Raw genomic sequence first — 26,756 nt, forward strand, 5'->3', positions numbered from 1 at the left:
GACGTTACAGTTTATTTGTCACAGTGAAAGAAAACATATTTAACTTTGGTCACTTTTCATCATCATCACCATCATCATCATCACCATCAATGGTTTCTGTCTCTCCGCTGAAGCCGCAACCTCTGCTGCATGTAACCATGGTGACAAGACACGAGGGAAACAAAGTGTGTTTCACACTGGCGTCTCCTCCTTCACCTGGACTGCCTCCACCTTCAGCTCCTCTTTCACCTCCTGCAGAAACAGAAGAATTCAGACTCTAAAAGTCAGACATTTGCCTTCATTTGAAAGACTGACATCTAAATTCTCTCCAAAGTAAAAGCGAAATGAAATTTTGTTGCTTGAAAAATCCTGAGTAGCTGATTTACCCCCCCCCCCCCCCCCAATATGGATCAGTGTGTTAATTTATTTTGTACAGTTTTAGAGTAAAAAAAAGAAGCACCATCCATAAGTTTGGACACCCCAAGACATTTGAGCTGTGAGACACCTGTTCCCAGGGTCTCAGAGCTTAATGAGCTTGTTAGGACTCTGCATTGTTCACAGTCATCATTAGGAAAGGCCAACTGATGCAAATTTCAACTGACTCCTGAAACCGTGTCCCAGCAATCAGCAGCCATGGGCTTCTCTAAACAGCTGCCTAGCACTCTGAAAACTAAAAGACCTGATGAAGACTAGAAGAAGATAGCAAAGTGTTTTCAGAGAGTTGGTCATGTCATTCAGGCTGCTGTCAGCCCTAGAGTGGTCTCCTCTGGTCTGAATCAGGGACTCATGTTGTTCCAAAGTTGTATAATTGCCTAGAGTTGGTTCGTGTTCTCACGGCAGCATTTACAAGAGGACCAGATCAAATGCCTTGTGTGAGAAAGCTGCTCTTGATTGGTCAGAATTTCCATGTGGGAAAAATCCAGGAAGTAAAGCAAACGTTGAAGAAGAGTACACTTGCAAGATAAATGTGACACTTTCTAATGTCACAATGGAGGGACAACTACGCAGGTTGATTTTAGCGCTGCTCATCGTGGACTATATTGCTGTCATTGTTCATTTTAGTCAAACCATACAGTTTGAAAACGAGGCGCGGCTCCAACTAGAAAACAATGTTTTGATGCATTGGATGTGCTGAATGTGCATATTAAGGCAGTACAGGAGGAGGTGCACATTAATAATCCTCCAGGACTGTAACATGCTCATGTTTAACCCAAACAATGTGTCATGTGACTGCAGTTGCTTCACATCCAGGTCGGAACACCTTCTCACCACAAACCAACCGCACCAGAGTTCCTTTGGAACCGGACCAAACAGGGCAGGTATGAAAGCACCCTAAGAAATGGCAGTTAACAGGAACTGTGGAGGTCAAGTTGAAAACTCTGTGAGAGAGCTGCTCGTAGGATTGTTAGAAAGGCAAATCCAAATCCCCGTTTGACTGCAAATAACCTGCAGGAAGATTTATCAGACTCTGGAGTGGTGGTGCACTGTTCTACTGTGCAGCAACACCTGGACAAATATGAGCTTCATGGAAGAGTCATCAGAAGAAACCCTGTCCTGTGTCCTCACCACGAAATTCAGCCTCACAGGTTTGCAAAGGAACACTGAAACAAGCCTGATGCTTTTGGGAAACAAGTCCTGTGGACTGATGAAGGTAAAATAGAACTTTTTGGACACAACAAGTAAAGGTTGCTGTTACAAGAGTTCAAGTATTTTGGGGTCTTGTTCACGAGTGAGGGTAGAACTGAAGAATGAGGTCACAGATACAAGCGTCTGAAATGAGTTTCCTCTGTAGGGTGTCTGGGCTCAGCCTTAGAGATAGGGGGAGGAGTCAGACATCTGGAGGGAGCTCGGAGTAGAGCCGCTGCTCCTTCATGTTGAGGTGGTTCAGTATCTGATCAGGATCCTCCTGGTCCAGCTGGTAGGAGGCCCCGGGGCAGACCCAGAACACACTGGAGGGATTATAGATCTCATCTGGTCTGGGAACACCTCGGGGTCCTCCAGGAGGAGCTGGAGAGTGTTGATGAGGAGAGGGACGTCTGGAGTGCTTTGCTCAGCCTGCTGCCCCCGAGACCTGACCCCAGATAAACAGTTGAAAATGAATGGACACAATGAGCAAAGGTATGTTTGGAGAACAAACTGTTAAACACGGGGGTGGATGGATGACTCTTTGGGCTTGTGTTGCAGCCAGTGACACGGGGAACATTTCACAGGTAGAGGGAAGAATGGATCAATTAAATTCCAGACATCACAGTATCTGTAACAGAGCTGAAGATGAAGAGAGGATGATCCGTAACACACCTCCAAATCCACAATGGACGACCTCAGGAGGAGCAAGCTGAAGATTTGGCCACGCCCCTCACAGTCCCCCGACCTAAACATCATTAAACATCTGTGGATAGAGCTCAAAGAGCAGAGCATGAAGACGGCCCAAGAAGAAATCCTCCTGAAAGACTCTGAGCTGGATACAAACAGTGTTTAGAGGAAGGGGGCGCTACTGAGCACTGACCATGTAGGAGTCCAAACTTTAGCTTCAGACCCTTTTTATTTTTTGTTATTTTGAAACTGTAAAAGATGAAATTAAAAAGCTGGATCTTAGTTCATCTTCTACTCATCTAATATTAAACCAGGGGTGCCCGAACTTCTACATGTGACTTTTACTTAACTCCTCTAATGACTTTTACTTTGACGAGGCCACACTTCCTGTCTCAGTACACAGACATTAAACCTGTTTTTTTTTTTTTTAGATATACTTTTGGGCATTTTTGCTTTTAATTGATAGGGAAGCTAAGCATGAAGGGGGGAGAGAGGGAATGACATGTAGCAAAGGGCCACAGGCTGGACTCGAACCCAAGCAGTTGCGGCAACCGCCTTGTGCATGGGGCACCTGTTCTATCCACCAAGCCACCAAAACCCCATTTTAACTTTGGTTTAAATCGTCAGTCTAAACAACGATCGAGGCATGAAGAATGCATGAAGAGACAGAAACCTCAGATCTCTGATCAGCCTCCACCCGCTGCTGCAGCTCCATCACTTCCTGTTGAGCCTGAAAAACAACAACAAAGGAAAGAGTCTGACCTCACTTCCTGTCGTCAGTGTGTGAACGTGTGACAGATGTTCCAGATGTGACTCTGACCTGCTGCAGCTGTTTTTCCAGCTGCTGCCGCTGCTCCTGCTCCACCTGCAGCCTGACGGACATCTGCTGCACCTGAGACTGCACCTGAAACAGAAACACACACACACACACACACATACACAAAGACAGTGATCAGATATATCAATAATGAATCAATAATGAAAGGACATGCAACCTTCAACATACAGCCTGTGTCCTAGGACGTGCTACCTTCGATGTACAACTTGCATCCTGGGACATGCTACCTTCGACACACATAATGTGTTCAAGGACATGCTACCTTCTACGTACAACCAGCATCCTAGGACATGCAACCTTCAACATACAGCCTGTGTCCTAGTACCTGCTACCTTTGACATACATACTGCGTCCTAGGACATGTCACCTTAGATGTACAACCTACATCCTAGGACATGCTACCTTTGAAATCTGGCCTGCAGCATGCAATATGGGCCATGAAACCTTGCCCTGCTACCTGGGATGTAAGACCTGTGGTATGCAACCTTCGACATGCAAACTGCAGCATGTGACCTTCAACATGTGATGTGTGTGATGTGGTTCAGACCTGAGCAAGCTCCTCACAGCAGCTCTGGGTGAAGCTGGCCTCCTCCAGCTGTTTCTCCAGCTGAGCCTCCAATAACATCAGCTGCTCCTTCAGCTAAGACACAAACTCTACGTTAACGTCCAACATCAAGTTTTCACCTGCTTTGATCTCAAGAGGACAGACACGGGGACACAGACCTGCTGAGTGTTGTCTGTCTCTGTCCTCTGTGATCGGACTTCATCCTGCAGCAGCTGCAGCTGATCCAGGACCTGCAGACAGCAGCAGTCACACACTGAAGACCATGATAACCTGCTCATCATGTTACAGACTGTATTCATTGTATTTATGATGATAAAAAAGATGACAAATGTAAATCAGCTGCAGTTCATCCGATCTGAATAAAGAGACACTGAGTCAAAGGAGCTCGAGTCTACATCTACCCGGACTTCTCTGCTGGTTTGGTCGGGAGGCACCGGGGGTTTGATGCGGTCAAGAAAAAACTACGTGATCGCGACATCAAATACATATTGATCTATCCCTGCACGTTGAGAGTTGTCCATGCTGGTAAGACTTAATTCTTTCGCATTCCAGATGAAGCAGAGACATTTCTTGGTGAGCTTTCCTCCATTGACTCTGACATGACAGCGTAATGCTAGTGGCCGGTGGCTAATGCTAACATTAGCACGAAACTTTGTTTTTTGATGACTCAATCAATCAAATTTATTTATAAAGCCCAATATCACAAATCACAATTTGCCTCATTTAATTTATCACTTGCAACCTGTGAAACCCCCTCATCTTGGAGATGTGCCAGAGTAACTCCTCTTCATAAAGGGCGTGATACTACAGACATCAATAACTATAGACCTATTTCGGTTATTAATAGTATAGCTAAAATATTTGAAAAACTAATATTTAATCAGTTATCGAAATATCTTAATGATTGTAATTTACTATCTCCACACCAATCTGGCTTTCGACCAAACCTTTCAACCACCACTGCTCTTTTAAAATTTACCAATGACATATTGTCAGCATCTGATAGCAACATGCCTACAGGTGCTATATTCATTGACCGTACTAAGGCATTTGACATGGTTGATCACTATCTCCTCTTAGATAAATTATATGCTATTGGTCTTTCTACTGATTCCTTGTTACTTTTCAACTCTTTTCTTCATTACAGAAGTCAATGTGTTTCCTTTCAGCACAGTCAGTCAGATTTCAAGATTATCAATAAAGGTGTGCCACAAGGTTCATCCTTAGGTCCCTTATTATTCTCTATCTTTATCAATGATCTTCCACAAATCTGTTCTGACTGCCAAATTCATTTATATGCTGATGACACTCTAATATACTTTTCCAACTTTGACATTTCACACATTCAACAGTCATTACAATCTGATTTCAGTTTAGTTCAAAAATGTTTTTCGTTTAATAAGCTTCATTTAAATAAGAAAAAATCACACACTATGCATTCGACCTGATTCTCTGCTTTTAATTAAAAACTGGTATATTAATTTTCTTGACGGAACAGCACTAGAAAAAGTAGATGAATTTAAATATTTGGGCCCCCTGCTTGATTCCCAGCTATCTTTCAAACCTCACATCGACTCAATCTGCAAGAAAATACATGGTCGTCTGAAATCACGTTATCGCTCTGTTGAATGCTTCTCTCTACAAGTCCGGAATAGAATAATAACACAACTGATATTACCAATCCTTGATTATGCTGATGTCATCTATGGGAACACCTCAGAAACAAATCTTTATCCGCTCACTGTATTATATAATAGTCTCTGTAGATTGTTCTGAGATGTCCATATAGAGCCCATCACTGCCTGGTGTATGAGTCTTTGAACTGGCTGGCCCCCAAGTCCAGAAGGCAATTTCATTGGTCTTTATTTACTTTTAACTGTATTTACTTTAATTTTCCTCAGTATTTGAAACAATCTCTAACTCCTTTCAATTCACAGTACAACCTCAGACATATTGATCATCTTTTTTTCTTTACACCTAGAATCAGCAAAGAAATTGGTCGTCGTGCATTTAAATTTAAAGCTCCATCTGATTGGAATAATCTACGTTGCTCACTTAGATCTATCACCTCTTTTCATATTTTTAAATCATCTCTATTTATTAATGTTCAAACATCATGCTCTTGTTTTTGATCTTTTTTTTCTTTCTATAACCAATCTGTCTAAATTTGCTCTCCTCTTGTTCACACATGTATTTCATGTATGTACTTTGTGTAAACTATGTATGTTTAAGTGTGTCTGTATGTATACATGTATGTGCATTTATATGTATATGGGTGTGTATGTGTGTGCATAAGTGTACACAGGTCTACTCTTACATGTGCATCATCACAGACGGTTTTCTGATTGTAACTGATTGTGTAATATTGGCTGGTGAGTGAGTGGCTAGGTTTGAGATAGCCTTGCAGAGTATGTGTGTGGGTGGGTGTCTCTGTGTTTAAATGTTTGGTATTCTCTTTTGTTTTGTATTTGTATTATTTGTAAGGACCCCCTCGAAAATGAGATGGCACATGTCAAGGGGCTATCCTTAAAAATAAAGTATAAATGTTGGAGCCACAAAATCAGAGATAATATTTTAGGATAAAAGTCACAAAACCTGGAAAATACAGCGTGAACGTCAGCATCAGACACGATATAAAACTCTCACTGTTTGTTTCTGCTGTTCGGCTTCAGACAGTTTCTTCTTCCACACAGTTTCTTCTTCTTCAGAGCGTCGCTGCAGCACCTGAAGCTCCGCCTCCTGACACAGACACAAACAACAAACAAAAACGCTCAGGAAGAAAACCACTCATAATGAAGCAAAGCTGTAAAAGAGAAACTGATACAAAAGATAACAAAGACCAAGATAACTGTCAAAGAAGAAAAAAGGTTCACTGAAGAGCAGTTTTATTTTCAGGTTTATTGACAGGAAGTCGTTGTTTTACCGTTTCCTGCAGCACTTTAGTGTTCTGATCGAACCTTGTCTGCAGTTCGCTCTGTTTCCTGTCAGCCTCCGTCAGCCTCGACTGCAGCTGAACAAAAAACGTTCACAGAGAAGTTATGAAAAAATACATCTTAGAAAAATAATAAACAATTCAGACAAAATGTCTCTGTCTCATTAAAAAAGTTCCTGGGTTTTAGGGAAGTTCCTGTCAACATTTCTGAAGTTCTTCTTCCTTCTGGACAAAGTGCATTTTAGAGTTCCAAAAAAGTTCCTGACTTCAGACTGACGGACTTCTAGCAGAACGTCCTTTGTACCTGAAAAAGTTTGAGTTCTAAAAATCTTGTTGTCTTGAGTTTGTGCCTGAACACTGTGACAAGAAACTGAATTCTGATCAAACATTCCCGAGTTCACAACCAAACTAAACATCTAAATTTTGGTATAATGTCCTTTAAGTTTATTAAAACATCAAATGTTCCAGAGTTCCTTAAATGTTCCATTTGATCTGGGACTTGAAAATGTCTCTGAATTCAGATAAAATGCTCCAAACAAAAAAACGTTCCTGAGGTCTTAAGTAGGAAAAAAAAAAAAAAACTTCATCAGTTACTTAAAAGTTTTCAACCAAAAAAAGTGTCTGCGTTTTATAGATGTTTCTAATTTCTGTGAAAACTCCTCAGTTCTCCGGCGTGCTCAGTGTGAGTGTATCATGTTCGACCAGAACGTGTGAAGAGTTTTTAGTTTCTGAACGCCTCTTGACTCGACTTCTTCTTGAAGTTCCTGAATAAGTTTTCCTCCCTGAATCCTTTGTTGAGTTTTTTGCTGCAGTCGTTCTCAGTGTGTGAAAAGTTGTCAGGTTTCGTGTCAGAGCATGACGTGTGTTTGTGGTTTTACCTCGGAGTGAGCGCTCTCTGCAACACTTTTACTCTCCTCAGCTTTCTGAGTGAAACGTTGCAGCCAGTCGCTCTGCAGAGAAAACACACCTGCCGTTAACACCTGAGCTCACATTCATAAAACAGAGCATAGGACCCAGACTGAAAATCTACGTAAGGACAAAAGACAAAAATGGTGTGTGCCAAAAAATATTTTACAGTTTCTACAGTCAGGGCTGGATGTTACTGAAACACTTCCTCGGTAGAGACACAAACTGGATTCTTTGCTGATAACAACTCATTTGACTCCGAATTTTCTCACCTAATGTCAGTGACCATCATCATCAAGTCTCTGCTGTAGATGAATTAACATCATATCATACACACAGACTGTGATGGTGACTGAGACACGAGACACTGTTCAGTGTCTGTAATATTCACTCAGTGTGCTAAAGAAGAAAAATCATATCGGCCGATGACGATGTTATCGCGCATCTCTAGTTCTCAGCACAGAAAACATTTGTTCTTTGGTTTGTGGTTTTGATATAGAAATATATAAATATACTGTTTTGGTATAATAAATAAACAAACAAGAAGCAGCTGACCGACCTGCTCCGCCTCCACAGAGACACCTGGAAACAGAATCTGCAGCGACGCCTGGAAGTCCAAACACAAGGCAGCAAACCTGGACTCCGCCTCAGTCTGAACACACGTGTGGAAAAATCAGAGTTTTTACAGAGAAACTGAACGTCGGCTTCACGTGACGAGTCCTTTCTTTAGATATTTAATCAACTGACCAGCGCTGCTTTCAGCTCCGCTTCCCGCTGCTCGCTCTGACGCTCTGCAGTGGAAAACGCTGCCATTTTGTCCTGCAGCTCCTGAAAGAAACAACAAGGACAAAGAAAAGTTTGTTAACTCCTCATAAAGTCTTTTTTGTTTTATTAAATCAACCTGAGTCTTTATTTCTCAACTGTTCAAACATCCCCGTCTGCAGAGCGGATGTGTTGGCGCCGACTTTATTTACAAACTAACATTTAAAAAATAATGAAAGAAAATCAAGTCATAACCACGAACTGACCATCGTTCTATCAAGTACAGATGCAGCAAACAACATACAGTTGAAGGGTTCAATCAAAGCCTATCTGAGAGAGACTGGTCTGATGTTCTGGAACGTAATGATGTTAATGGTGCCCAGGATCTGTTTAAGCAGCATTTCATAGCTGCACTTGATATGGTCGCACCTCTGAGGGAATCAAGAATTAAACAGAGAAGTGCAAGCTGGATCTGAAATCATTGATCTGATCAGACAACGTGACAGATTTTTTAAAAAGTTCAAAAATTCTAAACTCAGCACTGACCACGACTAATATAGTATTTTAGGAATCAGGCTGGCTATAGGCTATGGTACAGAAAGCAAAGTCAGAATTTTATACTGACTCTATTGTGGCAAACTCCTAACAAACTATGGAAAGTACTTAGTGACATGGGCTCCACTGCAAAATCAAGGTGAAGGTCTGGTAATGTTGGACTAGTCATTAAGGATGAGTTGTGTTTTGACAAGCAGCAGGTTGCCTGTCAGTTTCATAATATTCTTACAACAGTTGCTGCCAGTCTGGTCAATAAGTTGCCTCTTGCTTCAGGTGTATTTATTTCAGTGAATCAGGCCACTGGACTGGATCTTATTCCTGCAGGTTCTCGAGAGATAGTGCTGGTGTAACAGCTAGTATTCTTAAGCATGTCATAAATCTGTCATTAAGGCAGGGTGTGTTTCCAAATGAAGAGTGCAAGGATGGCCTTCCTTTTTAAGAAGAACAGCAGATGAGAGGTTTGAAATTATCAGCCAGTTTCAATTCTGACGACTATATCAAAGTATTGAGTGTATTGAGTATGAGCAGGTGGAGGAGAATCTCGTCAGGCTAAAGTTGCTGTATGAATTTCAGTCTGGCATTAGAGCAACATACTCTGCTGACACCTGACACATTCATCTCTTTGATTAGATTCGTCTGAACGCTGATAAAGGAAACTATGTTGGTATGATACTTCTTGATTTGCAAAAAGCGTTCGATACCGTCAACCATGAAATATTACTTCTACAACTGCAGTGTGTGGACTTTAGTGAAATAACACTTAAATGGTTCTGTTCTTACCTCACAGAGAGGACTGTGGAGTTTGACACTTTCAACTAAACGTGTAACCTCACAGGGGATTTTAAAAGCCATGTTAAGATGTTTTTATGGAACAAAGTGAACGCAGCATGTTGAATGTTGACATTCACTCACCGATTTTATTTATTTACGGATGTTTTATGTTTTTAATGTCTTGTATTTTAGTAATTGTGTCTTGTTTTGCTTCTCAGTATGAAAGTCTGTCTCGTCTTTGGTCTTATATGTTTGTTTGTCAACAACAAGGAAATGTTGGAAATAAGTTCTCATACTTTAACATGTCACCCTTTGGCTTACTGTCTCTTTCTGTCTTTAAGACAAAATAAATCAAAAACATATAAAAATGAATAAAAATATCCGAATTGAAACTTTGACTCAGTTTCCATTCAAACTTTATGAACTTCACAGAAAGTGAAGTTTTCATTATCAATATACGACTTTGATTCGAAAAAGTTTTTATATCAAATTTCAACAAAAACATGTTTTCGTTGTGACGTTCACAGCGTTTTGATCTTCACTGTTTCTAAACGGTGTCACAGTTTGTGAATCTTGGTTAGTGTCAAGTCCCAGCTGACAGAGCCGACGTCTCGCGACGTGTTTTTATTCCTCCGCTGTTGTTTTCATTCTAACACTGAATCTGTGCGTGACCGTCGGCGTTCAACTCTCCTCCCCTGATGGTTCGAGTCGCTGACACCTGAACAGAATCTGTTTCAGACTTTTTCAAACTAAAACTTTATTAAACACGTCACATGTGACATGAAGGGTTTGATTTGGACTCACGTTGCCGTGGTTACGAGCCTGTTGCAGCTCCTCTCTGAGCTGCTGTAGCTCCTCCTCCAGACGCAGCAGCTCAGAGTCTTTCTCCAGACTGACAAACAACAAACACAACGTTAAACTACAAACACATCCATAAACAACAACAAACACCACCATAAACAACAACAAACACAACGTTAAGGTGGTGTTTGTTGTTGTTTGTTTGTCAGCTATCAGGCTCCTCTCCTGTGGAATCATCTTCCTGTTACGGTCCGGGAGGCAGACACCGTCTCCACATTTAAGACTAGACTTAAGACTTTCCTCTTTGATAAAGCTTATAGTTAGGGCTGGCTCAGGCTTGCCCTGTACCAGCCCCTAGTTAGGCTGACTTAGGCCTAGTCTGCCGGAGGACCCCCCTATAATACACCGGGCACCTTCTCTCTCTCTCTCTCTCTCTCTCTCTCTCTCTCTCTCTCTCTCTGTCTCATTGTGTCATATGGATTACTGTTAATTTATTATGCTGATCTGTTCTGTACGACATCTATTGCACGTCTGTCCGTCCTGGAAGAGGGATCCCTCCTCAGTTGCTCTTCCTGAGGTTTCTACCGTTTTTTTTCTCTGTTAAAGGGTTTTTTGGGGAGTTTTTCCTGATCAGCTGTGAGGGTCATAAGAACAGAGGGATGTCGTATGCTGTAAAGCCCTGTGAGGCAAATTGTGATTTGTGATATTGGGCTTTATACATAAAATTGACTGATTAATTGATTGATTGATTGATTGATTGATTGTTTATGGTTGTGTTTGTTGTTGTTTATGGTGGTGTTTGTAGTTTAACCCTTGTGTTACCCCTGCACATTTTTGTCCATTTCCAAAATTCAAAACTCCCTCACAGACAAATTAAACAACAACAAACAATGTCAAACACAACATTTAAAAACAAACAATATGTCAACATCAAACATTAAACATGTCAGACACAAACAGAACTTCCACAGCGTCACACCGGCTGTTTATTGATTCAGGTGTTTCTCACCTTTCAAACGGCTGCTCAGACTCCGTCTCACTTCCTGAACTCTGCGGAGGAGGAGGAGGAGGAGAAGAAGAATCATCACCACAGCTGTCACAGACGGTTTTGAAGAACCTGAGGATGTGTCTGATCTGTTATTTTGAAATCTATAATCGTCACATGACGGAGACCAGAAGAAGAACCTCTGATGTTTGTACAGAAATAAATCATCACATTTTTACTGAGTCCTTCTTTGATTATTTTCTCCTGAGTTTGATTTTCTAACAAAGTAAAAGTCAGAAATCCTGGATGTCAGAGCGTCTTTGAATGCACCATTCATGACATAACATGATAAAAATGATGACGTAACTTTGACTAAACTTTGAAGCTGTGTTAGCAACGACTCTGACAAACGTAACTCTCTCAGGTGACGCTGGCAGCAGCTGCTGAAGGTTAAACTTCCCCAAACACAATAACTAATACCAGCTGTGAGACAGACTCGTGTCATCATGTGAAATAATCAGTGATCTGTTATGAAATAGAAACGTACGTCTCTCTGCGTCTGATCACCAGCTGCTGCTTCGTTGGCGTCTTCCTCCGCTCTGAGGACACACAGAAACAAAACCTCAGAGCTGCAGTTCCTCCGATGTCCACCAGGTGCTGCTGTGATCAAACTCTGACTCTACTGAAGTGAAGGTGAAACCCTCGTCTTCCTCGGCTGTCACACGGCTCAGAAAATCTACTCTTAATAACCTCATACTAAATGTGTTGTTTCTGACCTCTGGGACTGTGTTGACGTCAGCAGCTGTAGCTCCGCCCTCAGCCGATCAAGCTCCGCCTCCAGAGAGACGACCTGCTCGTCTCTGCGCTGCACACTGACAGGAAGTGACAGAGGAAGTCAAACTACAGTCCGCCACAGTGTCTGCGCTCAGTTATTGGTTCAATAATGTGACACAAGAGTTTCGTACCAGTTCTTCAGCTGCTGCACTTCAGACGAGCGCTCCGCCTGCACACACAAACACAGCGCTGTCAGCAGCGCACGCCACAACCGCCCAAACTCACTGCCAGAGTTCATCATCGTCAAACTCTCATCTGTGAGTCAACCTGCTGGTTACGAGGAACTGACTGCGTCCAGAGTTTCACCGTCATCAGTTCTGCAGGTCTTTGTGGACACGCCCACGTGGTGACCTGATGACGCCGCTGAACGCAGAATTATCAATAAAAATACCTTGTTTAGTAAAAAAATAAAGGCATTTTAATTTTTATGCAAACCCTACAGCCTGGATCGTTTTAGACGGAGACTTGCATTTTATATTTTTGAGGGAATTTACAACCCGATGTTACGTAGCTCCCTCACACGAAGCCTAAACTCAGGCGACTCAACAATTACATGAAATAATGAACATACAGTTATTCTATTTAACATACTTCTTTCTGTTGTTTGAAAACAACACAGCATCATCATATCGTCACACATGTGTCATTTTACTGCGAGTGCGTTCGACTGTTGGTTTGGTTTTAGCGTGATGTCCAGGAGGTGTTGTCTGTCCACTGTCGGCCTGACTTCATGTGAACGCGGTGCTGGGCACAAAAACACGGCAGCATTCCCGCAGGAAACACAGTCATGTCTCAGCTGCTGTCGGCGGCACCTCCTCCGCTGGAACAAACATTCAGTGCAACATTTTCTCCTGGTGACTGAACGTTTTGGTTAAAGTTTATCGATCTGTTTATGATCAATAAAAGTCAGTCGACGGTGCTGTTCAGTAATAATGAGGGCTGTCAGCGTGAACACGTTATCGTGATGTGAGTAAGGTTCAAACATAATGCTTTCTTTTTTTTAAATCGTGTTAATCCTGTGCTGCTATTTTGTCCCTTTGTTGCCCCCTTACTTGTAGTCCAGCCACCGCAGCAGCTTCCTGCTTCCTGCTGCAGCAGTGATGTCATATAAGACGTCTCCCCAGTTGACAGTCAGCAGTGATCTGAGCTCACAGCTGATCAGACTGATGTGTTGAGTAGAGAGCCAATCACCACAGACCTGTGGATCAAACTAAATCAAACAAGTTCACTACAGACACTGACTGCAGACCAGCCGACATGGTAGAAGACTCGGGCCTGAGGGACGTCCTCAGGGGGACATGTTGTGACCGGCAGGGGGACAATAGTTTGACACATACAGGATCTGTATGAATCAGAGACAGACACTGAAATGAACTCCTGAAACGTGTCAACACTGTCACATTAACGGATCATCAGACGTCAGTGAGTCATCCACATCATATCAGAGTAACGTCACACCACGCCGACCCTGACGGGACATCTCACTGCTCCGCTTTAACCTCACTGTTGTTGCAGAGCAGCTGATTAAAGAAAATAAATCTAAAAATCAAAACGATAAAGTCAGTTTCTTTACATTCATTTGATTCCCGATCAGGACGCTCTGCTCAGAACTGTTTCACCTCGTGAACGTGGACGTCACAACTGTTTCCAAATGGAAAATAATTTTAAACAGGTTTTTTTTTTTTTTTTTTAAAGAATCATTTGCCAGCCCTGAAATGAGCCGTCATTACCTGGACTGCAGCCTGGTTCTCCAGCTGGACCTTGAGCTCCTGCAGTTCAGACGCCAGCGCCCCCTTCAGCTCTGAGGGACAAACAGCAGAGTGGAGTTACTGTGAGTTCGGCCCAAGTCGCTTACTTTTCACTTGCAGTAGTTCCTGCAGCGGCCCTTGAAAGGTTTGTACCGTTTCCTGCAGTCTGCTCTTGATCGGACGGACGACTGTCTCATAAGGTTACATCCTGAACTTTGACCCTCTTACTCATATATCTGTTACCATGGAGATATAGCAAACACGGAGATCAACCCGCAGAGCTCTGCTGTTGTGTCTTTGTGATATTTCTGGTTTAACTTTAAAGTTGTAACTGCACACACTGTAGATTCTCAGGTTTTATAGCTGTGACAGTGAAATTACATCTGTCAGGATTATTTTATACTTCTGTCCTTTTGTTTGTCATATTCATCTTTGTGCAGAGGATTGTGGGTCAGAATAACCAGGAAAACATTTTGGCTGCACAACCGGACTGGATGTAGTCGAACATCCTGGTATTTCTGGCATATTTTTGGTGTCAACTTGCATTTGTGAGGACTATTTAACACATGCAGAGACCAAAAAAAAAGACATATACATACATAAAATATGAATATACAAAGCATTAATGATGTCAGGAAATTAGTGACAATAATATAATGATATCATTTTTAAAAAAAAAAAAAGCCCATAAAACTCATATATTTAAGTTTACGTTAGAGGATACATTACATAACACACACACACACACATATCAACACACATGATACCCACACGCCTTATCATACATGCTGACACCCATGAATGTATGTATGTACCTAAACATGAACACAGTTACACACATATTTATGTGTATGATAACGAACAACACTTCTATGCCATCAGTTGTATTATTTCAGCTGTCGTATCATCAAAGATCATTGGGTCTGAGCATACTTCATAGAACGGCAGTGTGGGTATTGGAGCATACGGTGTATCTGTGTCTCACTTCAGGCGCTGCAGCCTTTGAAGGACGCGGCCTTCATGGTCGACGTCGGCCACGTCCTTTGAAGACCGCATCAGCCAAACCGAACGGTCTGGTCTGCCGAGCACTTCCTGGTTGCATCACCAGTTGTTTTCGCCTACTTGAACAGATGATTTACTGCCGCAGACGCTGCTGTTTGATTTCAGGCTATTTGGTTGAATAACACCTTCCTAGCAATAACTGCATCTAGCCTGCGACCCACTGATATCAACAAGCTGTTGCTTTCTTCATGTGTGATGCTTTTCCAGGTTTTTTACCACGGCCTCTTTTACTTGTTTCAGGGGGTTTCTCCCTTCAGTCTCCTCTTCAGGAGGTGAAATGCTCTATTGGGTTAAGGTCGGGTGAATAACTCGTCCAGTCTGAAACCTTCCACCTCTTCCTCCTGATGAAATCCTTTGTTGGGTTGGCAGTGCATTTTGGGTCTTTGTCTCGCTGCATGATGAAGTTCTTCTCGATTAGTTTGGATGTGTTTGTCTGTAAATCAGCAGGCAAAATGTTTCTGTAGACTTCTGAACTCATTCTGCTGCAGCCATCCTGAGTTACATCATCAGTAAAGATTAGTGAACCCATTCCTGAAGCAGATATGACACCACCTCCAGCTTGCTTCACAGATGAGCCTATATATTTTGAATCCTACGCAGATCGTTTCTTTCTCCACACTTTGACCTTTCCATCACTCTGGCAGAGGTTCATCTTGGTCTCATCAGTCCATAAAACTGGGCTCCAGAACTTTTATGGCTCATCTCTAACCTCTTGTCAAATTTCAATCTGGCCTTTGGTTCTTACTGCCGAGGAGTGGTTTGCATCTCGTGGTGTGGCCTCTTTATGTCTCCTCTCGCAGCCTTCTTCCAACAGTGGATTGTGATACCTTCAACCTGCCCTGTGGACATTGGTCTTGATGTCACTGACTGTGATTTGGGGTTTTTCTTAACAGCTCTCACAATATTTCTGTCATCAACTGCTGTCGTCGACCTCGGCCAGCCTGTTTGACGTCTGTTGCTCAGTACAACAGTATTTTTTTCTTTTCCAGGACATTCTAAAGTGTTGAATTGGCTCTGCCCGATGTTTTGCAATGGCTCTCATTGCTTTTCTCCCATAGACAGCTCTCTGCTCTTCATGTTGGTGAATCCTTTCTTGACAACAAATGCAGTTTTCACAGGTGAATACCAAAGCCACAACCAAGAGTGGACATTCAGAGCTATATATCAGTCAACAACAGTCAATAATAATATAATAATAGTCAATAACAGTCAATCTAAACACCTGGGCAATGAGAAAAGCTTGTCAGCCACGTGTTCCAATACTTTTGCTTACTTGAAAATGGGTGAGCTCAAACAAAAGGTTCTATGTCCTATGTTCTATTTTGAGATGTAAATACCAGGAAATAAAAGCTGAATTTCTGAACTCTTGTCTCATGTTCATCTTTTGATCTGAAACCCAAATGTCTTCAGTGTACAACTGAAAACAAAGGATATGGCCTTGGGTTCCAAAAGTTTTGGAGGGGACTGGAGCTCGGACATCCTTGAGGGAGCTCGGAGTAGAGCTGCTGCTCCTTCGCATCGAAAGGGATCAGTTGAGGTGGTTTGGACATTTGATCCGGATCCTCCTGGGCGCCGCCCACTGGAGGTGTTTCAGGCACGTCCCACTGGTAGGAGGCCCCGGGGCAGACCCAGAACACGCTGGTGGGATTACATATTTTATCTGGATTGGGAACACCTTGGGGACCTTCAGGAAAAGTTCGAAAGCATTGCTGGGGAGAGGGATGTCTGTGGCGCTTTGCTTGGCCTGCTGCCCCCGCGACCCCGCCCCGGATAAGCAGATGAAAATGGATGGATGGATGGATGTAGTTATTAACTGTTGGTTAACTTAACTTAATATATAATTGTAACAATCACAATGCATCTTGGGATAGGCTGGGCCACGAAGGATTCATCCGTTGCATCCCCCAAATTCTGGGAAAGAAGGCTACAATTCTCGGCCGCATTTGAAGGAGCCTTCGAAACGGGACAACCTTGGTTGCGCCAATATGAGGCAATCGTTCTTCCAATGAAGCCTTCGAAGGCTGCAGCCCCTGAACTGAGACACAGCTTGTGTCTTTGGTACAGTAGGACGTGATGGAAACAGGAAGCAGTGAGCTGAGGGGAGGGTTTAGTTGCTGTGGTAACTTCTGGACTCAGACACAGTTTCTGGGACTATTTGGTGGAAAAGGCTACAGTTAGATGTCGGATACATGTTTGCCTAAATCCTGGACAGTGCCAGTAAATATGGATATTTTTGGTACAAACAGAACCACAAACAGCTCACGAAAAAACAAATGGACTCCAGCGTCCTCTGCTTCCTGCTCTTGTTCTTTGATTTCTACAGATCTGGGAAACTGGTCTGAGTTAGCTACATGCTAACAGAAACACTGACCGCTAACAGCAGCAGCTTCCTGCTGCGATGCTTTCAGCTCCAAGCGCACTTCCTCCAGGTGCTGCTTCAGAGCACGCTCCGTGTCCTCACGCACCAGCTGCACAGACAGACAGAAAACACGGGTCACTTCCTGTTAACAGCATCTTCTCCATCACACTGGGCATTAAAATGAAGACATTTTGGTTAAAAAAAGAAGTCAAAGAAGTGAGAAACTACAAATGCAGCAGCTGAGCAGATGTGACATTAAGGACTACAGTTCTGTGTCTCTGACCTGAACTTGGGCCAGTTCTTGCTCAGCAGCGGCCATCTTGGCCTCCAGGCTCTTCCTGCGCTCCTCGTTGGCCCGCAGAGCATCGGTACACTCGGTCAGCTCCCGACCCAGATGGACACAGTCCTGCCTGAGACGGGCCAGCTCCGCGTTCTGCCTGCAGGGAGGGTTAGACCAGATGACAGACGGGTCATCATGTGTCAAATCAGACACAAGTTTTAGATTTTGGTCAAACTTTAAGTATCTGCGGCCCTGAAAAATAACTTCTGTAAAATATTTGAGCTGAATTAAGAGTTTTTAACTTGTAGTACTTTAGCAGTACTTAAAGTACCACAGTTATCAGAGCTTTCAGAAAAGTCAGTTTCACAGCTATAATGACGATTTGTGGGTCGATGTGAATACTAGTTACATGTCAGAAATTGATAACTCTGATATGACCCCAATTAGAGGTTCATTTTTGGAGAACTTTTTGGATATGTTAATAGCAAAGGACGCTGTGACTCATGGGTACTTGACTTATTTGTTACCTGCTCTCGGCCTGGCTGGTGGCCTGGTTCAGGGCGTCTCGGAGGATGGAGTTCTCCTGCTGCAGTCGGGCCAGCTGAGCATTGGGACCATTCTCCAGCTGTTCCTGCAGACTTCCAATCTGTTCCAGGTTAACCACCAGTTAGGTAAACACGCTACAAATACTGCCTCTCCACTCTGTCCCAGGTAACAACTAGTTAGCCAAAAAAACTAGTTAGACCTGAGACTTAAATTCACGATTAAAACAACTTTAAAAAAGGAAAATATTTGCAGGAATTCAGCAGAATTTGTTCTTGAAGACCTGTGACTTGACATGGACCTACCTTCCAGGACATAAGACTTGAAGTGAGACTTACTTGGACAAGACTTGAGACCTGACTTAGACCTGCCCTCAAGACTTGTAATTTGCTCCTGCAGACTTGTGAATTGCAGTGGACCTACCTTCAAGGACTTGAGACTTTTACATGATTTGAGACCTGGCTTACACCTGCCCTCAAGACTTATTTGCTTTTGAAAAACTGTGAATAGTAGTGGACCTACTCGCAAGGACTTGATGTTGACTTGAGACTTTTCTTTTACAGGATTTGGGACCTGCTTTGACAAGATGTCAGTCTTAATTTGGACTTGCCCTCAAGGACTTGAGATTTGCCTTAGACTTACCCGTAGGTACACAAGACTTGAACTGAGACTTTTCTTTTACAGGATTTGAGACCTGACTTAGACCTGCCCCCAAGTCTTGTAATTTGCCCTTAAAAACCTGTGACGTGATGTGGACCTTCTATCAAGGACGTAAGGTTTGAAGTGAGACTTAGTTGGACAAGATTTCTAACTTGACTTGGATCTGCCCTCAAGGATTTGAGATCTGTGTTACACTTACCCCCTACTTGTGAGACTTGTGACTTGACTTTCCCTCAAAATACTTAACTTGAAGCTTGTTTTGTTAAGCCTTTAAAGTTTGTTACAGAATACCTTCTGGTTGAGTTGCTGGGTGTGTTTCAGATGTTCCTGGTGAGCAGCCTCCATTCTGGCCCGCATGGTGTCGACCTCTTGAACCCGAGCACTGAGCTCTGCCTTCAGACTGGCATCCAAAGACGCCATCTTGGATTTCTGTGCACCAAGTTCCTGAAGAAGGGAACACAGCAAGCCCAAACTTGACCTTCTTATGAAAAATTGAATGTTAGTGCTCACACTCTGCTTAATCAACAGCCCAAATGTATTTGTACTGTCACAAATGGTCTGGGTCTGATGGTATTCACAGTTCTTCGTCTAAACTCCAGTGAAATCTTACGGATAGAGTTATCTGCCTTGTATCAAATACTTGTGGTTATTTAATGTCTCATTCAGTCCCGTCTGTCTAGAACACTTACATGTGTTCTATTGACTTGTCGTTGTTTGTCAGTGCACCTTTAGAGGACCAAGATATTTTGAGATGTCGTCATACTATTCTTTGTTGGGTAACATCACCCAGCATCATCTTAACAAACCAACAGTACTGAAGAAATAAATCTTTCGGCGATCACACAGTTGACGATGTGAACGCTGCCTGGCTCACCTTGCTGAGTTCTCGGAGGCGGCTTTTGGCGGTGGCGGCGTCCTCCTGCTCAGTGGTGAGCAGCTTATCTTTCTCCTCCAGCTGTTTCTTCAGAGTGGACAGTGGGTCTCCTTTCTGACAGGCCTGAAAGTCAAACACAGACTCAACTTTACTATCTGATGAGATGTGGAAAATCTTTCACACCAAAGCTGCTTTCAGGTCATGTGGGTTGGAAGGAAGTGATGTAGTGGTAATGATTGTGAAATGCAAGTGACCATACCATCAGACTTAAGAGAACAGTTAGCAGTTATTAATATACTTTCAGGTTTTTTTGTTTTGTTGGGCTAATGTGGCATGTGCTGCAACTATTTGGCTACTAAAGCTCTCCAGTTGGCAGTTAATAGTAAAGACTGTAATTATTAAGGTCCTGACACACCAAGATGACAGTCGGCCGTTGACCAATGTTTGGCCATCAGTGAGCTTCTGTCGCCCTAGTCTGTGTGTCCTGCACTGTTGCCCCCCATTGGCTTTTTTACAGCCGATTGAGCCTGTTGAATCAGCGAAGGCAGAGCCTGTTGGTGAATAAAATCCCTCTGACTGTCAGCTGATCTCAGGTGATGAGCAAAGAAACGTCAGTGAGTAAAGGAGGAGCTAAAGTCCAGAGGGAGTGAGACCAAACCAACTTGTTCCATAAGGTCAGATTATTTTTCTCTTTAGCAGAAACGTTTCCTGATGGTTTGTGTTATTGTTTACTGGCGCACGGTAAATATGCTCTGATTGTGTTGTTAATGTGCTAACTGGCTAACTAGCATCAAGACGCTCTTCCTGTTTCCCTTTTTCAATGATGGACACAGATGACTGCCGTCTGCTGCTGTGGAGACTTATTTCCTCTCAGCAGGAGCAGAACATACGTGCTGGTTGGCTGTCGTCTGTCGTCTCTATGGTGTGTTTATGTTCAACTTATTGGCCGAGACTTGGCCGCATGAAGTGACACGACAGGGGGCCTTCGTCACCGCTAGTTTTCTGAAGTTGTTTTGGTGTGTCTGGACCTTCAGAGTGAATAAAAGAATGATGATCTGGCTCTAAGGCCCTGTCTACACATAGTTAGGTATTTTTGTATACAGATATTTTCCTCTACATTGTGGCCTCTTGTCCACGCAGTTTTAGGTCAGGACAGAGCAGTGAGTGACAACAACCCCGCCAACATTTAAGAGTACTGTTTGCGCTGGAAACACTAAACGGACTGAGGGTCTAGGCACCATGTCTGAAGGTTACTTTTGGTTCCAAAGGTACTGTACTGAAAGAGTTTGGTGGAAACAGGACCTTGGCGACTCTATCAGCTAACACTAACTGGTGAACTGTCTCAGTTGTATCTACCAGCTGCCAGGAGTCGTGGCGGACATTGGCCCTCTGGTTCAGGACCTCCATGAGTTTGTGCAACTCGTCATCACTGAGTGCCATGTTGGATACAACGAACAGCAGCTCGCTGTATGGCAGCAGCAGGGAGGAACTGGCGGAGTCGGTCACTTGTAGAAAACAAAGACAAAACACAACCTTCAATGTTCTGTTTAATCTGATAGAATTTAACTGAAATCTATTGTTTAATTAAACTTTATTTTACAGGAATGTCCAGCCGATATGTTACGTCTGAAATCGATGCAGACGAACATGTTCATGAGTTCACTCACCTGGCTCCAGTTTGGTCTTGGACTTCTTCTTCTTGCTTGAACTCTCTTTGGGTTCTTCGGTTTTAGCAGCTGATGGTTCTCTGGTCACTTCAGAAACAACGTTTACTGGAGGAATGTCTACCACCGGCGCCATTGCCATGACCAGAACTTCCTTATTAACAGTTTCCAGCACAGCAGCTGGTTCCACCTTGGCTGACTTCTTCTTCTTCTTCTCCTTTGGTGAGGAGGCTGGACGAGACTCGATGGTGGCGGAAGTGACCGCTGCGGGTTCTGGTTTTGGTTCTGGTTCTGGTTCTGGTTCAGGCATTTCAGGGGCAGCCATGGGCTCTGTGGCAGGTTCGGGGTCAGATTGCGGCTCGGTACAAGCCACCACCTCAGGCTCCTCACCACCATCACTGCCTGGTTCTGAGAGCTTCCCATCTGGCTGTTCCTCCTTCTTCTTGGCTTTGTTCTTCTTCTCTAGGGTCTTCTCCTTCTTCTTCTTCTCTGCTCTCTGAGTCTGTGTTTGGACCAGCTTCTGGCGCTGTTTGGCCAGTGCCTCCTCATACGATGTCTCCTTCATGGAGAGCGTGGAGACGAGGGTGATGCCCACCGCCGAAATGAACATGAAGCCTCCAAAGACCATAAAGCCGAGGGTCTGGGGGTCGGAGACGTCCATGACTGATTCGTGTCAAACAGGAAGTCTGGAGGGTAAAGATGACATTTCAGCATGTCACTTGAAGAAAAGATGGAGAACAAAATACCTCAGCAACTCCGAACTAAACTGCCCTGAAAGGTCCTAATCTGCTTCCTGCTCTCCAAAGGATGAACCTATGATATTTCCTCTAGCACCACCATTATGAAAATTTTTTAATCCCACTTACTAATAAGACTCTAATGTCCAATTCAGACCAAAGATTTGTGACGAGACGAGTTGAAACAAACACCTACCGTTGACGCTCCATTCTGTAACGTCAACGACTCCCTGTGCTTCTGATCTGTAACGTTGACAGGAAGTGACCGCCGTGAGACGGCGTATCGTCTCTAGTCAACGACTCTCTGTGCTTCTGATCTGTAACGTCGACAGGAAGTGACCACCATGAGACGGCGTATCATCTCTAGTCAACAACTTCTGATCTGTAACGTCGACAGGAAGTGACCACCATGAGACGGCGTATCATCTCTAGTCAACGACTCTCTGTGCTTCTGATCTGTAACGTCGACAGGAAGTGACCACCATGAGACGGCGTATCGTCTCTAGTCAACGACTCTCTGTGCTTCTGATCTGTAACGTCGACAGGAAGTGACCACCATGAGACGGCGTATCATCTCTAGTCAACGACTCTCTGTGCTTCTGATCTGTAACGTCGACAGGAAGTGACCACCATGAGACGGCGTATCATCTCTAGTCAACAACTCTCTGTGCTTTGTTCTGATTTGCAGCTTTTCAGACTTATTTTGCTGCTGAATATAATTAATAATAATTAATTAATAATAAATAGTGATAGTGAGATACTGGCTACAGTGATGAAACAAAACCAGCATCAGATGGACTGTATTCATAATCAATACGCCACAATAATATAAATAACCAGCGCCAATTCATCAGTCAATGAGAATGTGTGTGTGGGCGGGGCATAAGCACATACAGCCAGCAGCAGCAGCAGCGACCCACCGTCTGACACCGGCACACTGTGAGGACAGAAACAGAGGGCTCTGTGGGGACGGAGCACCTGCTGCAGCAAGCCAACACGCCGTCTGTGGTCATTTTGACTTGACCAGCTGACTTCACTACAAGCTGATTGGCTGTTGAAACAGGTGACGTGCTTTAAAACCAGCCGCCGGCCATTTGACCAGCTGAGTGTCAGGTGACATCATCAGCCGGCTTGAGTCCAGCTCAGACCGGCCAGTTCACACCGCTGACACTTTTCTCTGTGACGTTCTGAACGCTTTGATGTCTTTCCTTTAACAGGAAACACTCCTCTGTATGAACGTATTGATTGGTGTTGCTGGTTGTTTACCTGCTGATCACTGACTGGAGGTCAAAGTTCAACGTCTGTGTTCAGCAGAACGTCACTGATTCAATCTGAACCCTCACTCAGCTGACTGTGTTTAAACTCAACACATTTAATGACGTGATGAATCTACAGAACAGTAGCTCCTGTTCATCTCCTGAAGGGTGACGAGCTGCTGCGTTGATCAGCTGATTCATTGATTAGCCTCAGACTGCCAATAACGATTATCATTTTATAGTCATTGTTTTGTCTGAATGATGACAGAAAAGCCTGAAAATTAGTTTTTGGATTTAGATTGGATTCTAGGACCCCTGTGACGTTTCCTGTGGCGCCACCATAAGATAAGATAAGATAAGATGCCTTTGTTGTCACTTCATACAGTGATACAGTGAAATTTCAAATTTCAAACAAACTTTGCATTTTTACTCGTAAGACTCTCGGAGCAGATAAATCAGGTGTCTGTAATGAACCTGCGAAGACTTTACACTTTAAAAGGTGTTGATAAATCTCCAGGATGACACAGTGTTGCAGCGGTTAGAACTGTCGCCTCACAGCAAGAGGGTTCCTGGTTTGAACCTCGGGGTGGGTGAGACCCTCTGTGTGGAGTTTACATCTCTCTGGTTCTTTAATGAATAATTTTCAGATGTTCTTTCATAATGTGAGTTTTTGCACTTTGTCTTGACGCTCTTGATGTTTCGTGTTCGAGCTCTCTGAAACGCCTTGTTGTTGAAATGTTTCTTAATCAATTCATTGTTGAAGTCATTTAATGAGAGGAAGCCTCCCTCCATCCTCCACCTGTCCGTGGCATGAGTTCATAACACCACCGGACAACAACGTGATTTAAGGAGCTGAAAGGGTTAGGGTTAGGTTAAACCAGGATGTTTTTTCTAAACCTAACCACATGCTTTTGTTGCACATGGAAATCTGAGGTGTTTTACTGACAATGTAAGTTTATTTTGAAACAAGCAGAAACTGAACACTTCCTGTGAAAAGTTAATTTTGAAAAGACACGATGCATGTATCAGGCATAAACTGACACGACGTCCCAGAGTGTCAACAACAGACGCAGGAGGACGCCTGATGTGTCACCTGTAGACGAGACATTGACTAAAGAGGCGGTGATGTGTGGCGAGGTGGGACGAGAACGTGTCGGTCCATCCTCACTTTAGTTTCATTTCACAGTAAACTGAACGTCTTCAAACCACCTCTGACTCTGTTTGTGTTTTTTTCTCGAGCCTGATAAATGTGATAAATTATGTGATTTTTTTGATTTTTAAAGAAAACTTTCAAACCCACCGGCAGGTTCTGGGGTGCAACGTCTCCCCCGAGCTGAACCCCGTAAATAAGGAACAGTCCCTTATACATCAAACTGCTCCACAGTGTATGAAGTATGTGAAACACTGCTCACATCCACACATTCACACACAGGTAATAATGATTTAATAATTTCATAACACAACACTGAGGAGGGCGATTCTGCATCTTGAGATTTTCACCTTTTCATACTTTCAGTACATTTTGTTCCTGATACTCGTGTCGCTGTCATAGAGTCACATCTGAGTTTTTCTGCTGAGTTTTACTTCAGTAAAGTGTCTGCAGATTGTTGTTACGTCTGAGGGTCAGAAATAAACTCCAAACAGTTTCCAGCTGGACGCAGAGATGATTGTGCGTCTGCTGATCCTCATGTAACACACTCTGTGCTGTGTTCAAGGTGAGTCTGAATATATTCTCCAGTACACAGAGTGAGAGTTTGAGAAATAGCAACGTGTCCGAGTCCACAATTAACCCTTTGTACTGTGAACACTCTCTCTCACACACACACACACACACACACACACACTCACACTCACACACACACACACACACACAGAGTTATGTAACTCAGCTCAGTTTCTTGTGAACACCTCACATCCTGGATTTCACATTAAAAGTCACTTTAAACTGAAGACCTGTTCCTCACACTGACCTTCACCTGGATATATATTCATAAATCTATATATTAATTTACAGATGTGAACGCTGCAGCAGTAACAGGCTGAGCAAACTTCCATCATCTCATCTGAGCAGGTTTTGTCTTTGTTTCTATAGAGAGCCATTAAGAGCAGATTTCTCTGTGACTGACTGTTGGACTGAGACGTTTCTGAGTGCAGCTGTTCAGCATCCTGTCTCAGTGTGTGGAGTCGAGCTCAACTCTGTTCTCATCTTTTCTCATCATAACCTTCAGCAGCTGTTCTGAACTCGGAGCGTCTTCAGCTCCAGTCTGAGCTCGACTCTTCAATAAAACCGATGGAATAAAGTTTTTCTCACCTCAGCTCTCAGTCCGTCAGCCTGCAGAGTCGTGGCACTTTCTCTGAACGGGACCAGAAGCTCCGCCCCCCCCCCCGCCGGCAGCGCGGCTCCTCACTGGTCAACGGACGAGCTCTTCTAGGGGCCTCATGGGTAATGTAGTTCTCTTCAGACTGCAGCTGTGACAAACGTTAACCCGCTGAAAGATCTTTTATTTTCACTGTTTAATGAAACTTTCTGTCTGAAACACAATTGTTGCATGTTTCTCTGATCTTCGTCTGCGTTGTGTTTTCACTGAGTAAAGTTTACACATAGCACTCAATTATATCTCTCATTTTTATATTGAAGTGAAAAATATTTCATTTTATCATTTCAACAAAACTTTTTCTGACAGAATAAATACAAATATTGTTTGGATTTTTTTTTTTTTAAATGTTTCTGTCACGTCGGGTGCACAACCTATTTTTCCTATTTTAACGGAGTGTTTCCAAAACGCCTTCCCCACCCCCAGAACAACGCCGTGAGGTTCCGTCGTTGACAGACCTGGCCAGATGCGGACAGCTAGCTAGCGTGCTGTCGACGAGAGCTGTTAGTGAAGTCATCTAGCAGAAGAGCTAGAATATCTTCCTGCGAAGATCTTCCTCTCATGTTGACTGTCACTGTACCAACTGAACTGAGACGAGTTGAGTAGTGTACTATTGAAAGAGCTGATATATAGGCGTGAAATGGGCGATGGAGATGAGCGCAAAATTCAAAAATATAGATTAATTATCAGCCACATAGAAATCAACCTATGGTCAACAATCACTTTTAACAGTGGAAAAAAAAGCTTATGCTTATTTTTCTTTTGCATAAATAAATGAAATATTGTTTGTTTACAACTGTCATCTTGTCAACGCCCGAGCAGGAAAAATCCAACGCCTCCACAGTCCAACGGTCAACGGAACTGCTGCCGTGCTGCGCGCTAGTCCGTTACTATCCGTCATTTTCACCTCCATTGGAATGAATGACTTCCGGTCAGCGTGAATCCGTCAATGCGTTA

General features: G+C 43.3%; 1 protein-coding gene across 2 annotated transcripts; it reads right to left on the reverse strand.

Moving 5' to 3' along the window:
* rrbp1b (ribosome binding protein 1b) lies at positions 1 to 25,858 on the reverse strand. 2 transcript variants are annotated; one of them, XM_033625395.2, is made up of 24 exons: positions 25,736 to 25,858; positions 21,435 to 22,117; positions 21,124 to 21,272; positions 19,768 to 19,890; positions 19,185 to 19,337; positions 18,218 to 18,336; positions 17,694 to 17,847; positions 17,423 to 17,519; positions 13,972 to 14,042; positions 12,373 to 12,410; positions 12,184 to 12,279; positions 11,955 to 12,006; positions 11,432 to 11,472; positions 10,426 to 10,513; positions 8,281 to 8,361; positions 8,093 to 8,185; positions 7,506 to 7,577; positions 6,619 to 6,705; positions 6,342 to 6,434; positions 3,854 to 3,925; positions 3,678 to 3,770; positions 3,113 to 3,196; positions 2,966 to 3,022; positions 1 to 231 (listed from the first exon to the last, which is right to left on the reverse strand). In XM_033625395.2, the coding sequence occupies exons 2-24, from the start codon at positions 22,090 to 22,092 to the stop codon at positions 172 to 174; spliced, it is 2,631 nt and encodes an 876-aa protein (XP_033481286.2). In that variant the 5' UTR covers positions 22,093 to 22,117; positions 25,736 to 25,858; the 3' UTR covers positions 1 to 171. The 2 variants fall into 2 exon arrangements, with proteins under 2 accessions (XP_033481286.2, XP_033481288.2); XM_033625397.2 differs by lacking the exons at positions 1 to 231; positions 2,966 to 3,022; positions 3,113 to 3,196 and having other exon boundaries at positions 3,672 to 3,770.
* Positions 25,859 to 26,756: the final 898 nt, after the last annotated feature.

Source organism: Epinephelus lanceolatus, chromosome 3 (genome assembly GCF_041903045.1).
Source record: "Epinephelus lanceolatus isolate andai-2023 chromosome 3, ASM4190304v1, whole genome shotgun sequence".
Lineage (NCBI taxonomy): Eukaryota > Metazoa > Chordata > Actinopteri > Perciformes > Serranidae > Epinephelus > Epinephelus lanceolatus.

Coding starts and splice junctions, on each gene's coding strand:
- rrbp1b (XM_033625395.2), bottom strand. CDS start 22,092: ATGGACGTCTCCGACCCCCAGACCCTCGGCTTTATGGTCTTTGGAGGC. Junction 19,338..19,767: donor GCCTCCGAGAACTCAGCAAG/GTGAGCCAGGCA, acceptor TCCCTTCTTCAG/GAACTTGGTGCACAGAAATC. Junction 6,706..7,505: donor CAGAGAGCGCTCACTCCGAG/GTAAAACCACAA, acceptor TTTTTTGTTCAG/CTGCAGTCGAGGCTGACGGA.